Genomic DNA, 21382 nt, shown 5'->3' on the forward strand with positions numbered 1-21382 from the left:
GGCTGATGAACCCATTGGAGTCTCAGCCAGTGTTTCTTTAGTGTCTCTGGGTTTGTGGGAACAACAGAATTTAGATGTCTATAATTCTATCCCAGATAATACTAAAGAGTATTATAAGGACAGTGTCCAGGTGAATGGTCAGGAGACTCCTGCCATTAGGGACACTGGGGCCAGCATAACTGTGGTGGACAAATCGTTTTTTCAGGCTGAGGATGTTGCTAAGGCACCCAAACGCCTCACCAAGTTAGCTGGAGGGCCTGTGCAGATTCTTCCCCAATTACCAGTTCTCATCCAGTGTAATGACATGACTGTGAAGATACCTGTCAGCATACAAAGTGAGGCGCCAGGAAGGGTTCTGTTGGGTAATGACTTGAACTCTTGGAGTAGTGTCACATACCCCCCAGACCTCCTAGTAAAAGGTTACAGGAGCTCACCAAACCTGCAAAGGAGAGAACCATGAGGGGTACTTCCAAGGAGATGATGAAGAAAGAGATCACTCCTACTCCACTGGAGCTGTCGGGTGCTGTATCCAAACAACCAGAAGAAAAGGGGAAACCCTAAACTTCTAAAAAGAAACCAGCAGTCAACACTTCAGTGCAGCCCACAAGGACTTCCCCGAGGTTGTCCAAAGTTACACCTGTAACTCCCCCTCCAGCTGAGAGGGTGGTACAGCCCTGTGTGGTAGAACTAGACTCTGAGGAAGAGCTAGTAGAAGGCCAAGAACTCATTGGAGATCTGGATCCTGTTGACCATCCTGAGCTGCAGTCTTTACTGGCAGAAGGTGGACCCAACAGGACGGACTTCAGTAAGGGACAGAGAGAATGTCCAACTCTGGAAGGACTTCGCCACCAGGCAGATGCTCAGGCTGAAGGGCAAGAGCCTGGGAAATGTAGGTTGCACTGGGAAGATGGCCTCTTCTACAGTGAACCAACAGAGTCTGCTTCTAGTATCAACAGGGGAAGAAGAAGAGAGTGAAGCTCTTTCTGATCTCCTCAGAGGCTTACCTTTGGACGAAAAGATTGAAGGAGTAAATCTCTTCAAATCTGACACCTGAGCAACAAGAAGAGTGCAGATCTATGTTCAATCAGTTTGCCTCTCTGTTCTCACTTTCACCAGGCTTGACCCCTTGGGGACAGCATGATATACTCACTGGTGACTGTCTGCCAGTCAAAAGCAGAGGATACAGGATGTCAGAGAATGTAAGAACCCACATCAAAGGTGAGGTCAGCAAGATGCTTGATCTCGGGGTAATAGAGCCCTCTACTAGTCCATGGTCTAGCCCAGTTGTGTTAGTACCAAAGGCAGGATCTAAGGAACTTAGATTCTCTGTGGATTATAGAGCTCTTAATGCAGTCACCAAGACTAATGCCCACCCTTTGCCAAGGACAGATGAGTTGGTGGATAGACTTGGTGCAGCCAAGTTCCTCAGTACATTTAACTTGACGTTAGGCTATTGGCAAATAGCCCTGACAGACCATGCCAAGGACAAAACTGCATTTTCTACCCCCGTTGGCTTATACCAGTTTAAGGTTATGCCTTTTGGATTGAAAAATGCACCTGCTACATTTCAAAGGATGGTAAATCAGGTTCTGACAGGGATGGAGGACTTCTGCATGGCATACTTGGATGACATTGCAGTCTTCAACCAAACCTGGGAAGAACATGTGGACCACCTAAGCTATGTTTTGCAGGCTCTCGGGGAAGGCCAATCTGACCATAAAGGCAAGTAAATGCCAGATTGGACAGAGTAAAGTGGTCTACCTTGGACATGAGGTAGGAGGTGGAGAAATAAGGCCTTTGCTCAGTAAGATTGAAGCTGTGCAAAATTGGACAACACCTACTACTCAGACCCAGATGAGAGACATCTTGGGTGTCACCGGGTACTACAGGAATTTCATAGAGAACTATGGGACCATAGCTTCTCCACTGAATGTCATCTCCTCTCCTAAATTCCCTAAAAAGGTAAGGTGGAATGAGTGCAATCAGGCCTTTGAAAACCTGAAGAAGGCTCTTTTCCAAGTCCCAGTACTCACAGCTCCTGACTACCACCAAACTTTCATTGTGCAGACAGATGTGTCAAATGTAGGAATAGGTGCAGTCCTCAGTCAACTGGATGGGAAAGGTAGGGAGCCACCCCGTTTGCTTCATCAGTAGAAAGCTGAAGGATCCTGAAACAAGGTGGCCAACCATTGAACGAGAGTGTTTTGCTATTGTGTGGGCTCTGAAGAAGTTTAGGCCATACTTGTATGGTTCTACTTTTGTCATTCAGACTGACCACCAACCCTTGAGATGGTTAATGCAAATGAAAGGGGAAAACCCAAAACTATTGAGATGGTCAATCTGCCTGCAAGGGTTTGATTTCACCATTGAGCACAGGTCAGGGTGTCGCCACCAAAATGCTGATGGTCTCTCTAGGATGTATGTCATCGACTAGAGGTATGAGATTCATCCAGGAGTGGATTAAATCCTCTTGTCCCTTAGTCTGGGGGGTGGGGGGCGAGTGTTAGGGAGAATTCTCTGTTTAGGCTGAATTTCCTAACCTAGTGAGTCCCCCAGCAGCTTTGCTGGATTTCTGGAGTTGTTTTTTTTCTCCTGCTAAGAGTGAGACTCTTTTCCTCACACTCTTGGACATGATTTGAGGGTTCCTTTGACTGTTAATGTGTTTTATGGGCTATGGGGTCTTTTACTCCATGGGGTCTCATGTGTTTTTACTATGTGTGTTACACAGCACCCTCAGTGCAGTGACACAGGGGTGTCATAGTGACACCCCACCATGACTCCGTACCCTGGGACTGACTACTGTCTCCCAGGGAATGTAAAGTCACCATTGGCTTTACTAGTCCCAAATTATGAACAGAAACCAGTACAAACCATCATATTGTGGACGTACTGGTCGGGCAATTCGATTGCCCCGGGGTCTGTTATTTGAGGGGGCACATCTCCGTCCCCCCTGATCGAGTTTTGGCTGGTGGCAGTGGATACTACTTTTTATATTCGACCGCGAATATATCTCTATGGGATTTTCCCATTGTTCGAGGCTACCAACTTTAATTATTTAATTCCCATAGCCTCGAACATACCGCCGGGTTATTTATTCAATATTAATTCACCGGTTGGTATTTTTTGCCAGAACTCGATTCTAAAATGGCGTTTGTGTTCTCTTCTGTGACTCCAACCCAAGTCGAGCCCTTTGTTCCACTTTTTGGCAGGCTTCTCCACAGAAGCCTCCAAAAGTGGTGCCACTCTGTCTGGGTACCACAGGGGGTGTGGGAGGGGGTTTAGGCACCCTGGACTGAGTTGCCTTGGCAACTCGAGTCGCACTCTTGTGTGATTGGCCCAAGTGGTGAGCCGGCTGGCTCACCACTTAGCATGTTTGATTGACAGCTAGGCTGAATGTATGGGGGTTTCTTGCATAAAAGCAGGGCTTTTGGGACTGGAACTTCAGAAGTCGCCACAGGACCTGAAAGATCCGAAGAGGGAGAAGCTGAGCCGACCTGCAACGACGACACCACCGGTGTAGCCCTGCTGAACCGTCTCACCACTTCCCGACGACAGAGGAGATCTTCTTGCGGGAGAGTCTCTTCCCCTTGAGCTGGTGGGGACAACCAGTTCGCTTTCCTTTTCGCCTACCAGGATGTCTAGTGGTCGAATTGCCTGTGCCATGCACTCCGGCAACCAGATAGCCACTTACCACTGAACCGCGTATGAAAGGACTGCTCCTTTGAATCGAGAAACTCTGCGGCTGGTTTCTTCCCTGGCAGCGCAACGACCTCCTGTTTTCCTTCCCGACGAGATCTTCTCTTCTGCCAGACGAAGCACCAACTCGCAACCGCTGCCAGGAACAACTGCCCCCGCTGGAGTGTTCTCACCATTTCAAGGTACGGTGTCCGCCTGGCCTCCCTTTCTATAGATTGCTACAAGGTGACAGTAAATCCTTAACCTTCTAGACTGGGCTGGTCTCTTGACCATCTAACTGGTCCCTTTCTTTTGGTCCAACTCCTTTCTGAACCTTTTCGAGACATTTGTGCACTTTTCAACCGTGTGACCTTGGACACATTTCGTTCTGATCCTCTTAAAGTGGGTCCGGCTTTCTGAACTCTAACTTCACGGTTTTACTCTGCCTTTTTCTCTTGCTGCGTTCTTTTGAAGGTGTTGGGATCTGTTTCCATTTATGCTCTGCCTTTCTCTCCCTTTTAAACCTAATTATTAGAGTGCCATCTGCGTTAAGCGCTCACCGCTGTCTGAAAATGAGTGGTGCTTTACTTAAGACTTGTCTAATATTCTTTTAAGGGAGTGTATATACTTTAGTGACTGTGTTTTTGAACTTGCTTGATATTATTGCCAGTGTGTTTTTATAGATGTGTTTTTAAATAAATAATTATATATCTTTTACACCAAAGCTCTGGTCAGTGTTTGCTTGTTCTACTGTATTTACCTGCCCTATTGTGTATGCTCTGTATACTGCCTAACTCTTCTTGAGAGAAGTTTGACTGCTCAGCCAAAGCTACCAGGTAAATCTGGGTGGTGCAGACTGCTACCAATTGGGTTTACTGCTAATTCCTGTGGTCTTAAACTTTTTGCAGTGGTCCCCAAGGGAACTGCACAGGTTTCTGCCTAACACTTCAATTGCACACTAGACCCTATGATGGACAGGTCTGATGACAAGATGACTAAACCGAATGCTGCAGCGAAGGCCCTAGCTACATTTAAACAAGATTTTCAGTTGACCGATATATGGAGGGAGCTTCACCCGCAAAGCCGAGAGTATTCACATTACTCAGCTCCACACGATCTACACACCAGGTTGGACTACATATTTGTTCCTGACTCCTTGGTGGAGGAGATTAAAGATGCAGAGTACAAAGCAGCAGTCCTGTCGGACCACGCGCCCTTGGTCGTGACATGGCAGAATTTGCCGCCCAGACCGAGGATTCCGTCGTGGAAGCTTCGAGCAGAGGCGCTCAAGGACACTATCATTAGAGAAGACTTAAGAAAAGCTATACAAGAATATTTTGAAATAAATACGGGACGTGTTGAGTCAGCTGGTACGCTGTGGGAAGCATTTAAGGTAGTAGTGAGGAGGGAGGCGATCTCAAAGGTGGCTAGTCTGCGGGGGGGGGTATAGTGGACGACTTACTAGAAAGGGAGATAGAATGAGGTGTTTGAAAGGGGTAGGCTACCAGAGACTCTGAGGGAGGCGGTCAAACCGGGCAAAACGGATACGGACTGGATCCTATAGACCACTATCGATGCTGAATCCGGATAGTAAGATCAGGGCTCCAGATAAGGCGAGCACTAGGCCTTTTTATGCATGAAAATCTTGTAAATACGCCAGCTTTATTTTTTTCCTGGGTACATTTACACACAGGTTTAGAGCAGAGGGCAGTGCAAAGGTCAGGTTACTTGACAGAAACCAGAAGGCTTCTTGTGATTTTTTATCTACATGGATGTAATTGCATGCCACCTCTGAAACAGAATGTATTTCTCTGAAGCCTTTCAAAAAAATAAACTGCACACTGATAAGGAATGGTTTCTTTCCATTCAGCTTCAGAAGCACTGCATGTTTTCCTAGAATTTTAGGATTGTAAAATTAATAAGATGGAAAACTAAGTTGCAATTGAGAATAATACATTTTTTTTTTAACAAGTTATGCTTTTTTTCCAGTGAAAGCAAACCAGTATTGCACAATTGTATTTTTCAGAGTTCCGGTGCTGTGTACATAATCGTGTAGAGGGAGTCATTTTTACACTTCTAATTTAATTTACAGTCTAATTATAAAACAGTGTGTAAAATTATGACTATGCACAGTCTGGTTTACATCCATTCAATCGATTAAACTGATCACAGGTGTTCTAGCCTCTCAAATCTTCAAGACTGCAAATAAAACATCCAAAACCTGACTCTCAAGAAAGTGCAAGCTCTGTTCAAAAACAAACAAATGAAAGTTACATTGGTAATTGAAATAGAAACTCAGCAAAACCTGTCCCTGTGATAATCCATATAGGTATTTAACATTATGTAGCGCTTCATAAATGGTTTGTCATACAACTAGGTACTGTGATCATTATACCTCAGTCGATACTCGGTTAACCAACCTCTGAAGGATGTTCGCCAATATCAGCCGGTTGAGCACTCGTTGCTGCAATCTCTGCGTGATCTGTGGGTTGCGGGTTCGAATCCCGGCAAGTCCAACTCAGCCTTTCATCCTTTCGAGGTCGATAAAGGAGTACCGACTTTGGTTTGGTGATAATTGTGATGAATATGTTCTATGTACAGCACTTTGGTGAAAGTGCTGTATAAATAACCATTTGACCATGAGATTAGATATAGAATTTGGCATGGCGTCCTTGCCTCTATGCACTGCTGTATCATAACATTGGCATACCATTAGGTAGTAATAGCTCCAGGAAATTAGGACTCTCATTAAACATCAAAAGACAATTCTGCTATCGAATCTCAACACTCAATACAAATTCATGTATGCTTTACTATATAATTGGCTAGGTTTTTGTGATTTCAACATTTAAATATATACAGGAGAGATCAAATGGCCAGAAATAATGAAAGGTGTATTCTGTCACAATGCAGAAAGCTGCCACTTAGTAATGGTTTCCAAACAGTTTTTTTCACACGTCGGCTGGATGTTGCGTACATTTTACTCTCTTGTGAAGGAGAAAAGTCATTTTTACTCTCTTAAAATCACATTTACTCTCAAAGTTTAAAAATAGAGAGTAGAATACTGCCACCTCAAAATCTTACCTGCAGCACTGAGTAAGATCCTTACTGCGGTGATAGCAAATAGGCTGAGACCATTGATCGGCTCCCTTATACACCATGATCAAACGGGATATGTCCCCCAGCGGTGCATCTCCAACAATCTCAGAAGATTGCACCACATCATAGATCAGACTGCGGGGAGCACCCAAGAATTGGTGATGGCCTCATTAGACGCAGTCAAAGCTTTTCATTCAGTTAAGTGGCCATGGCTGCTGGCTGTTTTAGAGAAATTTGGAATGGGACCTGGGTACCTGCAATGGGTGAAATTAGTGTACAATGAACCAATCTCCAGAGTCTGGACAGTATATGTGGTTTCCGAGCGATGGACGCTGAGCAGATGAACTAGACAGGGATGCCCCTGGTGTCTGATGCTATTTATTCTGGGGTTGGAACCATTAACAGCATACCTCAATTACTATTATGGGTAAGTGGGTATTAAGACGCAAGGACAGCAGCACCTGATTTCGCTGTACGCAGATGACATGTTGCTGTATCTACAATACCCGGAAGAAAATCTGCAATACATACTTGAGGTACTCGAACGGTTTGCACAACTGTCGGGCATAACAATAAACCCACGAAAATCCAGTATATTTCCTTTGGGCAGATATATAGGTGTACCAAAATGTGCATTACCTGTGTTACAGATTGAGTGGGCGGTGGACACCTTTCGATATTTGGGGATTGATATATACCATAAAATGGAAGATGAACATGAAAACAACACGGTAAAGGCAGTTAAAGGAATTCAAAGGAGTATGACATTCTGGACAAGGTTGCCCCTGAACATGATGGGGAGGACAGCATTGCTCAAAATGATAGTATTACCTAGATTGCTGCACAACTTTGAAAACGTCCCATATTTAATACCTAAACGTTTTTTCTCCAACTTGCACAGTATATGCAGGGGGTTAATTTGGCATAATACCAGAAATCGGATAGCTCTTTGGAAATTACAGAACACACATGATTAGGCAGGGATAAGACTGCCCAACTTTGATGTGTATTACCTAGCTGACCAATGTAGCAAGATGGTTATCCGACGACACCACACCGGAGTCCAGGCTACTGAGGGTGGAATGTACACCTTATTTCCTAAACGAGTTGATGTGGGTGACTGACCCACCGAAAGAGAATAGATCCGCACTGCTGGCCCTGGGCAAAAAGATCTGGCACAGAGCCTGCGCTGTAATGGTGAGCCCGCTGCCGTGCTCCCCACAAATCCCCCTTGTAACACTAGGTGGCATAGACAAACAAGTGAGGCGAACTATTCGGGAAGTAGTAGGAGTGACAACAGTGTGAGATGTGTGGCGGGATGGGGAAAAGATGCAGTTCGATACATTAATAGAGGACCCAGGCTTACACAGCGGACAGTACATCACATATGCTAGGCTGGTGAAGCTATTAAAGAAGAAATTGTCAGAAACAGAACTGGCCCAACAGCCATATGTAGCCATAGAAACATTCCAAGCAGAGGTCATGAAGTCTCCAGAATTTATGAGATACTGATGTCCAAGGTGGGTAAAGAGGTGGCCCAGGTCAGGCGGGGTTGGGAAGAGGAAAGTGGGGAGACCATAAACGATGGATTATTGGGGAGGATCTAAGGATATCATAAATAAGTGTCAAGGAATGCCAGATTGCAACAGATTCAGCTGTGCATCACCCACAGAGAGCATACATGACCCCAAAGAAAATTGCCAAGTTTGCAAAAAGGTTAAGCAATACTGCCCAAAATGTGGGGAAGAAAATGTGGGGATGGTACTCATGTTTTGGGCTTGCCCTGAAATCACAAGATATTGGGAGGAGGTAGCAGGCCGATTGGTGGACAAAGGGATTAGACTGGTGGTGGACTCCTTGTGGGCATGTATGGTGGAGGGCTTCCCTAGACCGCACAAACTTAAGCATGTGAGCAAGCTTAAAGACCTAGCTTACATTTTGGCTAAGCTTAGGATTGCAATGGGATGGAAGACATGGGAGAGGCCGAATATAGAAACCTGGTGGAGGGACCTCCTAAAATGGGCTGAGGCAGGAACGGTGGTTTGGAGGGAGGTCGCTTGTAGAGTGGGTGAAGAGGAAGCAGGAACATTGACAGAGGGGCAGCACTTGGTGGCATCTTTGACGGGTACGGAGCTTGAAGATCTGGACATGGACAGCTCACTGGATATTGACACAGGAGAGACAGTTGTGGACTAATACACTGTGGTTGTTGATCAAGAAACTGTAAGAGGGAGTGGGGGGGTTGTTGTTACATGCACCATGTTGAGGTGCACTGTTTGTTGTGAAAACAAATACAAAATTTAATAAACAAAAAAAAAACCTTACCATTTACACTCAACGAATCACAGCCATCAAAATCGCAATATTGAAGTAATTGGACTTGAAATTCCCCTTAACAACTATTTTTCAACAGCAACATTCAATCAATGGAGATACCCCATGATACACTCTTAGAATTTCTGTTTATAGATCCAGAAAGTGACACTGTGGATTACATAATTAATAATTTGTCATTCAAATGTGAAATAAACTTTTTCGTAATGGAAAAATATTACAAATAACAAAACAAATAGACTAATTTAACAGACTTTATCTGCTACACCACTTTTGCTTACCGTGACAAAACCTTTTTACAAAATGTAAATATGTAAACTCATTTATATTGTTGTACTGAAGTCCAATACTATCAGATTATCTTTTTGAGCGTGTACGAATTACAATATTATATTGGAATAAATGTTTAAATACCTTGCAGTTGAATCCTTACTGATAATCTCATATATAAAATGAATTTTATTATAAGGCTTTAGAACAACATTTTAAAATCCAAAAAAGTCATAACAATCTCTTTAACTCTTTTTACAACTATATTAAAGCCAAAACTATTGTTTTTTCCAGTGCTAGTTTCACCTGGGAGCATGGCAAGGGCTGAGTTTATGGGTGGAATGAGGTGCACGCACACAGCTAGCAGAAACCTCCGGGTTTTTGATTTTCAAACTTAGGCAGGTATGGGTGCATGGTTATGGTGGAGGACACATTCCATAAAATTAACATGTATTACTACCATTTGTTTACAGTTACTGTGAACATATACAGTGCTAACCGGCGATGTGGGATGGAACCAGGGGTATACCTGTGGTGTGGTTGCTGAAGTCATTGCCATGAGAGATAGGGTTTGTTGGATTCTGGAACGTTCCTGTTTTGCAGCTTCACACAACTCTGCATATTGTGGTGGGAGAGTGTTGCACTTTTAGATTAATAAAGTGATCTGATTTTACAACGACATGAATCGATTCTTCCACATGCAGGGCATAAGAGCATTTGCCTTTTGTGTCTTCTGATTCTAATGGGAGTTTCCCAATATGCTGTCAACTAGATTCTATCCTCGAATCAATGGTTGAAAAGTGATATATGTTTTCGATTAAATAGTTTACAAGTGTTGTGCAGCTTTATAAATGGAATTGTGTAGCTGTGGGTGATGCACTCAAATCGGAGACATCCGTTCAAAATACATTATTAATGGGAGCGTGACACATACGGACCTTCTTGGGTTGTTACAAAGCGGCCATGTCAGAATGGAGTAGATTACTGTTCTCGTGGGTAATATTGATACAGGATTGTGTGTAAATACAGGCAGAACTAGACTAAATTCAAAATATTTTCAAAACTCTTAAATAAACTATGAAAGAAATAAATCAATTATTTAAAACAAATACTTTAGAAGCCTTGCTCAAAACTTTCTGTTTCTGAATTTAATGGAAAATAGCACAGACTGTCATTTTCACATATATATGGACATATGTATTGGGGCCCATGTTGGAGTCCATGCGTATTCGTCGGCAGAGACCTGTTGCATGTAGACGCGTAGGCGAGCAAACACCGTCAACCTTTATGCTTTAAATTAACTCCTGGCTCAAATTGTGTTTTGATGTCACTATTCCATTTTCAAAAGGCTAGGCTCTCTTTTAAAAGGCGGTGCACTCATGTGACAGACTTTCTTCTGTCGATAGCTGCTGTTCCTGGTATGCTGTTGGTGTTTACAGTCCGGCTGTGGCCAGTTGGATGTATCTGCTGGCATGGTTATTGCGGTTGTCCTGAGCTGCCCTGGTGTGAGTGCAAGTGGTAGAGCTACCAGGAAACGCACTAGAGCAGCTCTGGCAAGTCCAGAGAGGTGTCCCAGGAATTGTAGATGCATGTTTGTTCCTTTGCTGATGCTGCGGTCTGTACTACCCTCGCCATATTACCCTCTGACTATGTGGTGTTATTTGTCTTGCATTTTAGGAGATCTTCCACTGTGCCAAACAGGAGATAGGAGTGAGCTGTGAGATGCCGGCTGGTAAGTGTAGACGGCACACATTTCCTACTGCCCTGCAGCACCTTAGACATTGGTGCGTAGGTTTCAGCCATTGTGCACAAATTAGTTATGACTACTACACTGTCTTGCAGCTACTTATTACTTTAACCTACAGCAAGACAGCTCTCACCCCCATGCTGCTACCATTCTCACCCACCCATCTCTTCCACCCCCAGTGTCTGCAGCATGCCTCTCACCCATTCAAAAGTTGCAACAATGTTCTTCATACATCTGGATTCTGCTCCTTTCTTAAATATTCTATACAAATGTAATGTGATGAATGATATTTTGTAGGGTAATAGCGCGCTATGCTACAGTTCAAAATTGAGAAACTGTCTTAATGTAGACAATCCCAAAATGCTATTTGTGTATTGACAAATACTTTTGAAAATAAAACCTTTTGTAAAAGTAGCGGGATTACTAACAAACTGCACCTTTTCTAAATGTTTATACATTCTGAAAGTCAATGACTTTGCACTGCACACATTTTAATCTATTTCTGGAAGATTGGGATTGCTGAATGAATTTTAAGATCATCTGCCACTAAAGTATCGAATATATGTTGTATGCCTCAGTTTGGTTGGCTTTTGTTTGGTTGCTGTGATACAGCCTTGGTCTGACTATATATCTGGAAATCTCATAGACTCATTACATTCAATCGGTGCTACAGATAAGATTTTGAAATCTGAGTAAAATGGTTTTTAGGGAGTAAACCGGTAATCTCCATTCCCAATGTTTTGGGGCAAGTAAAAATATATGTAAACAGATATTGCTTTGCAATTTAGATCTCCTTTACACCTAGTAATACAGTCATATTAAAAAATGGATTGTACCTTTTTTAAAGTTTTTCTTCAAATCAAGAAGTAATACAATTAGACCACCTTCCAGTCACATTACTACACTGGTACCACTGATCCAAACCATCCATGAAGCTGTGTTGTTAAAAGCAGGGGCCATATACCTATGTGCAATTTGGTTCCTATTTTTGGTTGGGAGTCTTTTAACTCTCTATTTTATGGGAGTATATGCCTAACTTTAGGGTGTAGCAGAGGCTGGTGTACTGGACGTAACTGCAAGTGTCCATTGTGAACACACAAGTTCATCTTAACAGAAAACTGGCCTCTCAATCTCTTAAACCACTCGCATAGTCCAGTCGTTTTTATGAAGGTCTAATACCATTTGCATGGTACTCGTCCTTGCTGGCGAATACAATGATATTCTAGGTTGTTTAAAATGTGTATTTGACATTTACTGCAATTAAAGTTTGTTTGCAGTAAATGCCAAATAAGTTTCACTGTTCGTGATAGGCCTCTGGATGGAATCAGTGTGCCAAACATGAAGTAGGCTTATGTTGACATGCCATGTTTTACAGAAAGTGGTGGTACACGTTTTGTCACAAGTTGCTATGGGTCAAGTGCATTTCTCTTAATTCGAGTAGGTAAACTTATTTTCCGCAACTTGCAGATTTAGCAGGACTTTTGAGAATTTGCGAGGCCTGGAAAAGGGTCTGATCTGCAGCTACAAGCCTCTCCTTTAATGGGTCTCAGAAGCTCAACATAAGTGAGGCTGTCATACAGTGTTAGAATTGCTTCTGATGTAATGGATGAGACTTGTGCCTTGAATTCATGCTCAGCGAGGGTGTGATGCAACACTATTGTCACTTCTTCCTCATGCACCAACTTTCATGTGAGTGTTAAGGCACTTTTGTCCTGTTTTAGGACATGTGCAGCAGTTATTCCTTACCTACATATTGTCCTGCAGAAATAGGTTGAAGCACAAGTGGCCATTTTATTTGTTATCCGTGTGCTGTACTTCAGGATTGTGCAGTAGCATTGGTACCATGACACTTCTATGTTGTAGCTCTGGGTGTGTCCTGACTGCCTGCATGTCATACAGGGGTGCATCCCGGGAGGATAGCTCAACGGCAACGTGTTTGCCTTGGAAGCAAGACGACACGGAGCAACACAGGTTCGATCCCCGGGTCCGCGCTTAGAAACCTCTGGGTATTAAAGCGCGTTATAAATACGTAACTAAAACCAACACAAAAAAACTATTCTGCAACAAAAAAAAACAATTCCTGTAACAGCGCCTCGATGCCCGCGGGCTGTGTGAGCGCTTTAAAAATACAAATAAATAAATTGTAACTCCACTGCGCCTATTGCTGCTCAGACCTTTAAAAATATCCTCTAGCAACTGTGAGAAACCCAAAGGTGTCTCACTTACTAGTCCCTAGGCATCTGTCATCCAGGTGGCCAGGACACAGCCATTGCTATTGGGTCCAGTTTCTGGGGGTGGACCAGTGGTGGAAGATCACCTGGGCGAGGGGTCTTCGGGGAGTGGGAGTGGAAGTGGGACACCGAGGGTTGAGATGCGGTATCCCCTTCCCTATAACACCTTTTCCCCATCCTACCCTGTAGGATATTTAGAAGCTCTACTCCCTGCTCCTTTTCCCACACACACTTTCTTACACGGTTACAGACAACGGACTAACACCAGAGCCATTTACCTAAAATGTCCCAACACAAGGGTCAGGCAGAGTCAGGCAATTGACAATGACCACGCACACTTGACGGCCCTTTACCTTCCCCTCAGGGATAAAAGGCAGAGCACGAAAGCACACTTCGAGCAAGGCTGAACGCACAAGGAGACAGCTACACCACACCGGCAGTTCAAACTGAGGAGAATGGCGGCGAGACCTGGAAGGACGACGACGAAGGAGGTGGGGGGGGTCACTCATGCCCTCTGCAAATCAGACTCGCAAAGCCTCAGACAGGGAAAGCAAAAGACCAGAAGTTAAAGCTGGCATGCCAAGCGGCAGATGTCAACGGTACACGGGGGCCTCCTGCCTTGTTAACGCAGGCGGAGAGGCAATCTGGCTACCGTGGTACTATCCTTGACTCCAGAGATCAGAGAGGTCAGTGGGTTAGTGATGCATTAGGGTTGCACCATACTCTAATCCATAATAAAATAGGTTCCAGGGCAAGCTCGTCCTGAATAACACTAAGCCCTACCTCATTATACTAAAACTAAGAAGTATTTTGTTGATCTGCGCATGGGCCCAAAATCAATTAATCAACGCCCGAGTTGGTGAAATGTAAAGTCCTTATGTCAAATCCGAAATTGGATGTTTCATGAAGTAAGATTTATTGGCAATGTACAATAAATCAACAGCCGTCATGTGTTTCGACCAGTCGTTCGTCCTCAAGGCGGAATATGTCAAAGTCCAGAAACCTCAATGTGAGATTCTTGGTACTACTCCGGTATAACCAGTTTAAGTCTCCAATGGAGGTGATAGCACATGTAGTAACAAAATCCAAGGACCAATCCTTGTACGGTTATATCCGTGAGCCCGCTTCCAGTCACAAGTCTGTGTGGTAATCTTCAATTAATATAAGGGCCTTATGATCCTCCTTCTAATCATGGAAATTCCCGCTCACAAATCTACACACAGGTACTCTAACCTTATGACATTGAATCATTGGATCTACCCTCATTGAGTGCACTGAACACTTCTGCACATTACAATTTCCATGATTATAAGGAGGATCATATTTCTTGCCAATAAGGCCCTTCTATTAAGCGGTGAAGGAGTCCTCTGAAGCCTGTTGCCACATGGACAGCGGCGCAGGGCCTTTGTAGGGTGGGGGCAGTGGGAGTACAGCTTTGAGTGGTGGGCAGCTGGTGGACAGTTGATGTTCCTGACACCCTGTTGACCTTGGTAGTGTTTATCTGGCTTGCTGCTAGGCCGAGGAATGGGATGCCTGCTTTTGCGGACCCCCTTAGGAGCTGGAGGAGCCTTGGGGGCTGCTGGGCGTGCCTCCCAGAGTGATATTGGGCCTGCACCTGACTGTCTACGTTAGGTGCAGGGCAGTGGTGGTGTGTGCACCGGGCGATGTGGCCTCCCCGCCTGTGGCGAGTATTGGCACAGTGGAATACTGGCGCATAATTTAGAGACTACATAGGAGCGCTGCAGCAATCCTGGAGAATTGCAGCAACGGAGGGAGAGGGCACAAACAGGACTCCACAGTCTAAGGTGGGAGGTGGTACTCGGGCCCTGTCTACGAAGGAGGACATTAGGGATATTTTGCCGGAAATATGCATGCTGCCTGGTGAACTACAGGCCTCGGTCTCTGACCTCAGGGGCAGGGTAGAGGTCGTAGACAATACGTTAGAAAGATTTGTGAATAATCATATCATTGCTGATATTGCTGGAATGAAGTTTGAAGGGAAGTTGTCAGACTTGGAGACCAAAAATGAGGATTATCGACTGAAGATGGACGACCTTGAAAATAGACACCAGAACAATCAGTTTTTGGGCTCCAGGAAAGGAAGGGGGAGTCGGCAGGGGATGTGGTGAAGACGATCAAGGCGTTGGTGAAAGCCCTATTTTCCAATGTGGGCGGTCTCGAGGTGGAAATTGAACAAGCTCACTGTGGAGGGAGGATTTTGGGGGGATAATGCGGCTGGGGGAACAGATGTGTGGCATGGATTGTGCCTGACAATGCGCTCATTAGTTGTAAATGAATTTAAGAGATCTTGGTTGGATGTGATGCTGCTGCAGGAGACAAGGTTGTTGGAGGGGGAAGAGGGGCATATTCACTCCGTGTTGATTGGGGGAACATACCGGGCTTCTGGTGATGTGAAGAAGGGCAGGTTTGGATTTTACTAAACAAAAGGTTGAAGCTAGTGTCCGTATTGAGGGAGGATAGTGGGAGAGCTATATTGATATCTGGCACCAGAGGTGGAGTCTGTCCTTTGCAGCGCTATGTACTGCGTTAATCGAGGGCAGAAAGCTTTTCTTGAAGAGACTCTGGCCCAATTGATCAGGGAAGCTAAGGGACCCGCGATATTGGTGGTGGGGGACGTTAATATGTGGGCAGACCCTACCCTTGATAGGAGGACCATTGGGGTGGGAGGGCCTGATGAGAGGAGCGTGTAGAGTGTGCCTCCGAGAATGTCTGGATGCATACGGGTTGCAGGATGTATGGAGACAGCTCCACCCTCGCAAATTGGGGTTTACATTTTTCTCTCACCCTCACAACCCCCGGTACCTATAAACAAATAGATTACATTTGTGTGCGGAAGGATATGATGCGCAGAGCTCGAGTGTCTGATCCTGTTCCCATTAGTTGGTCTGACCATCACATGGTCTACATGGAGTTTTCCCCTTTTGGGTTTGCAACGACTCGCTCTGGAAGGACAGTTTTTTGAGGACTTGAAGGGAGCTATCGGTTAATATTTTGATATTAATGATATGGGAGAAGTGGATTGTTGCACTGTTTGGGGGGTGGGGGGGTAAGGCCACTTGGTGTGGACTGTTGATTCAGGAGGGTGCAGACGAGAAAAGGGAACGGAATCTTCTTGAGATTTGGCTGCAGGGGGAAATTGATTCCCTGGAGCAGAGGATTCAGGCCTGCGTTGATGGCAGTGAGAGGTTAATACAGGAGGTAAGGAGTAAAAGGGAGAAATTGAAAACCATCGAGTTGGACAAGGTAGAGCGAAAACTGAAATTCCTGAGGCAGAGGTACTCTGAAAGGGGGGGATAAGGCGGGTGCGCTCTTGGCAATGTGCCTGCGGGGACAGGGAGCCGAAAGATGGGTTGATGGATTGATGGTGCGGAAGGTCCGGTGGATACGTCATCTGAGGGGATAGCAGAGCGCTTTGCCAAGTTTTATGAATGGCTGCACGGCTTGGGGATGGGGTCTAATGAGGTACAGATAGACTCATATTTGCGTGAAGCACATCTCCCTAGGCTGAGTGAGGATGAGGTCTTAGCGGTCGATGATCCATTTAGCCCTGTGGAAGTCCTCCTTGCAATTCAGACGATGCAGGCTGGGAAAGCTCCCGGAGATGACTGATTTACACCTGGGTTTTATAAGTCTTTTGAGGGTTGTCTCTCCCCATACTTAGTTAAATTGTTGAATCATAACTTGATGACAAGGAGAGATCGCAAATCCTTTTGTTGGCCCTGATATCAGCGATTCCTAAGTGTGGAAGGGATACAAGTTCCTGTGTTTCCTATTGACCTATAGCCCTGCTTAATGTGGATACAAAGATCTTTACAAAGATGTTGGGCTCTAGATTAGAGAATTTGATGCCTCGCCTGGTCCACGTGGATCAGGTGGGCTTCATCAAAGGTAGACAGGGGGGGGCAGACACCTTGCGGAAGTGACTCCATTTGATGGACTTGGCTCATGGGGAAAGAGGGCAATCCAACGCTCCTGGCCTTGGATGCAGAGAAGGCCTTTGATAGGTTCAATTGGGCCTTCCTGTACGCGGTTTTGGGGAAATATGGGTTTGAGGACAATATGCTAAATTGTATCGGGGTGCTGTATTTGGGTCCGTCTGCTAGGGTGGAAGTTAACCAACGATATTCCAGGGCCTTTTTGTTACATAGGGGGACAAGACAGGGGTGTCCGCTCTCGTCCTTATTGTTTGCTGTATCGATGGAGCCATTTGCAGAGCAACGGAGGTATACCCCCCAGGTGGAGGGGATCCGAGTCGGTGATTCAGAGTTTAAACTTGGGTTGTATGCTGGTGATATGCTTCTCCACGTGCATAACCTGCTTGGCTCCATCCCGGCAGCCACGCAGATAAGTCAGTACAGGGTACTCGCCGGGTTCAAAATTAATATGGCCAAGTCTATTCTGTTCCCGTTTGAGGATGGGGTCCGGGATGTTCACATATTGGAACAGCTAAGGATTTTTTATTTTTATTTTACATTTATAAAGCGCTCACACAGCCCGCAGGCATCGAGGCGCTGTTACAGGAATTGTTTGTTTTTCTTAGTTGCGTAATTGTTTTTTTTTTTTGTCTTAGTTACGTATTTATAACGCGCTTAAACACCCAGAGCTTTCTAAGCGCGGACCCGGGGATCGAACCTGTTGTTGCTTCGTGTTGTCTTGCTTCCAAGACGCGCACGCTGCCGCTGAGCTATCCTCCCGGGATGAGAGATGCGCTTAGAGGCGCTGCGTTACCTTGGGGTAGTCATTCCTCGCAGGTTGGCCGACTTATGTGATGCCAACTACCCACCTTTACTGGGTGCGTTGTATAGTGACATGTAAAACTGGGAGAAGCTTACAGTATCTTGGATGCGTCACCTCAACGTTTTAAAAATGAACTTCTTCCCTAAGATCCTTTATCTATTTCAGATGCTCCTGATACTTATGATGGATGCGTTTGTGTCAGCGAAAGAAACCTCAATTTACGACACTCTGGTGCTTCCCAAGAAGAGAGGGGGAGTCGGGTTGATGGACCTTTTCTTGTAGTACAAAGCGGCATAGTTGAAGGTGATGGTCCCTCACTTACGGAAGGATGAGGGTAGACATTGGGTGTATTTGCAGAACCTCCATATAAGGCCGGCAACAGTGGGGGCGTGGTTGTGGGTTCCTAGGGAGAAGATCCTGTACAGGATCGGTGAACATCCTATGCTGGGGGCTATTTGGCGTTTATGGCACCCAGGCATGGGACTGCGTGCCGTCACTTTGTCGCAATCCCCTATGAGCCACTTTTGGACGCCGGGTATAAGAGATCCCTGATTTGGGTAGATATCTGGCTTGGTTTGAGGTGGGGGGGCTTGAGTGGGGCAATTATGGCGGGGATGGACAATTAATTTCAATTCAGGAGCTGGAGGAAGCTGTGCATGTAGGGAAACCATCTGTCTTTTCATACCTACGGCTCAAGGGGGTCCTTACTGCTGAAAAATGGAAACTGCAGATACAGAAGGACCTCGCACATACCGAAAGAATATTGGATTCGAACCTTTATATAAAGGGTTTGATCGCCGCATTGTATGGGGTGTTGATTGTGGCTCTGGGTGGTAGAACAGAGGGCCTCCCGGGGCAGATAGGCTAGAGATCTGAGGTTGGAACTGGATGAGGGGCTGTGGTGAATGTTGTGTCACAGGGCATTCAAAACATTGATATTTTGTCAGTATAAGCTTCATGGTATTCAGCTACTCCACCGGTGGCAGTATGACCCTTTTCGCCTTTCTAAAATGTTTGACGGGGCTAGCCTGTACTGCTGGCACAGATCAGATGAACACGCCACGTATTGGCATATGTGGTGGGTTTGCGAGAGAGTGTAGATATATTGGACTGAGGTCTTGGGCTGGGTAAAAGAGGTGTAAGGGGTGTTGCGCCCCTTGGAGCCCATGCTTCTGTTATTTGGTCTTGAAGAAAGGGAGGGTGAATACCTCATATGGTACACTTTTATTGCTGGCCGCCAGAGCTTGCTTGGCTAGTCAATGGAAGAGGTAGGAGCTGCCGGGCCATGGCTAATGGTTGTCCAAGTCTAAGCACATATATAGGATGGAAAAGATCACTGAGGCCCTTCATTGTGCCCATGTGGAAATGGTGTGGCTGGGGTTCCTCATTAAACACATGGGGTTGTGAAGATTTTTTTTTGTGTTTTGCCCATGGTATTTACTAATGAGGTGTTGGGCGGTGGTCTGATTCCTCTGCTGTAGATTCTCATGGATTTGATGGGCACGCTGCCTTTGATGAGGTTATGTAGCTACTTGAACATTTTGTTTTATTTTCACTGTATGCCATGTTGGTGATGGGTGGGAGGGGTTAATGACGGTGGCCGACAAAAAGGAAAAGGTTGAGGTTTGTGCTATTGTGGTCCGGGTGGGGTCTTTCTGTATGTGTTTTTTTCGGTTATGAAAAACGTAATAATGTTTCTTTATTTAAAAACTGCGGTAACTAACAGGCCCCAAATTTCAATTGAATCCTGTAAATTAATCTGCCGGGATTCCGTCTCTTCTCTGCAATCTATTTCGGTTTGATGACCTGATGGCATTATAACCTCCTTTTTATATACGTAAGCTGGAGTATTGGATTCCTATGTGGTCCAGGCATGTTTGCACCGAGACCACAAATACCTTGTGGAGATTAGCTGTGAGTTCCATATACATAGAATTACGTTGGGATTCTCCTTTTTTTTTTTTTTTTAGCAAGGTATGGAAATTAAGGAAATTGGACTAAAGTATCTGGTCCTGTATGAATAGTGTATTCGCCTTTTCCCAATTATGGCGTGATGATCACTAAGGAGGCTAGGGTGATTCCAAAACCGCTCAATCTTTGCCCAGAGATTGATTGTTACCAGAAAGTAGTAATGTAATACAAGGAATGTTGTGGAAAAAGGTGTTGGGACTTGCTCTATCAACGCCTAACACGATTATATGTCATGAGCTAGGACTATTGCCTTTATCAGTGAAATGGCATTGCCGTCTACTTTCTAACTACGTAAACATTTTATCTCCACCGCCTGCTTCTCTTTATAAAGATTTGGCCATCATGATCACGAAAGAATCTCCTCCGTCTATTTTGAAATTAAAAAATAAAATTAATCTTATATTATCTACAACGATGATTTCCAAAGAAGATCTTCTATTGGGTCTTCCTTCGTGCAAACTTAAATTTCAACGCTTTCACTAGTGTGTTTTGGTGGACAACATCAGTAAAAGTAAAGCATTTTACGAATATGCAAAATGTACTCGTCAGTGGGGGCAATATGCCAAGTACCTGGAGAAGTTTCCGTGTTATAAAGCCAGACACATTTATTTAAGATTCCGTCTGAATCTACTTCAAACTAACGAAGAATTAATGATATGGTACCGTGCAGTAGACAAAGTAAATGCTGGACAATGCAGATTTTGTATAGGAGCAAAAGCCCTAGAAACATTAAAACATTTGACAGTTTACTGTTCTGGTTTTGAACCTGTAAGGAAACAAATAGTGGGTGATTATCTATTCTCAGACTCAGGATTAAGTAGAGAAACCTTATGCCAAAGATGTATGTGGGGAAGGAGTGAATCCCTGACCCTTGCTTTAACTTTGTTTATTAGGTTCTTAGAAGGTAAACTGCTGGACAAAAAACTAAACTACTATAATGTAGACTGTAATGAGAAAAAAGACGATTTTTAGTTGGTTTTTAAAAACAACACTTCTTGGAAATGATGAATTTTGTATGTATTTAATGAAATATACAATGAGGCTTTATCAAGTCAGATACTTCAATCAAGAGCCTTCTAGATTAATCGATTTTTGTATTAGTAATTTGCTTCTTGTTTTAAAATTTCAGGGAAGATTTTAATGTGTTTTTATTGGTATTTGTTTTACTGGTTGTATTGAAGAATGATTCATCTGTGTATAAAGTCTTTTCATTTCTTCTTTTTAATGTTATTCATGTAATTGCAAATATGAAATTGTAAAGGTATTTTTTTTGTATTTACCATATACAATAAATAAA

At 44.4% G+C, this 21382-nt stretch overlaps 1 protein-coding gene across 2 annotated transcripts in view; it reads left to right on the forward strand.

The window, feature by feature from the left end:
• Positions 1-21382, forward strand: part of EFR3A (EFR3 homolog A) — a 1818520-nt gene that overhangs the window by 104333 nt on the left and 1692805 nt on the right. For both annotated transcript variants that reach the window (XM_069621641.1, XM_069621640.1), the window contains exon 2: positions 11056-11110. In XM_069621641.1, the coding sequence (XP_069477742.1) occupies positions 11101-11110 (10 nt within the window). In that variant the 5' untranslated portion in view covers positions 11056-11100. The remainder of the gene's footprint in view (positions 1-11055; positions 11111-21382) is intronic.

Source organism: Ambystoma mexicanum, chromosome 5q, assembly GCF_040938575.1.
Source record: "Ambystoma mexicanum isolate Mex_15411 chromosome 5q, UKY_AmexF1_1, whole genome shotgun sequence".
Lineage (NCBI taxonomy): Eukaryota > Metazoa > Chordata > Amphibia > Caudata > Ambystomatidae > Ambystoma > Ambystoma mexicanum.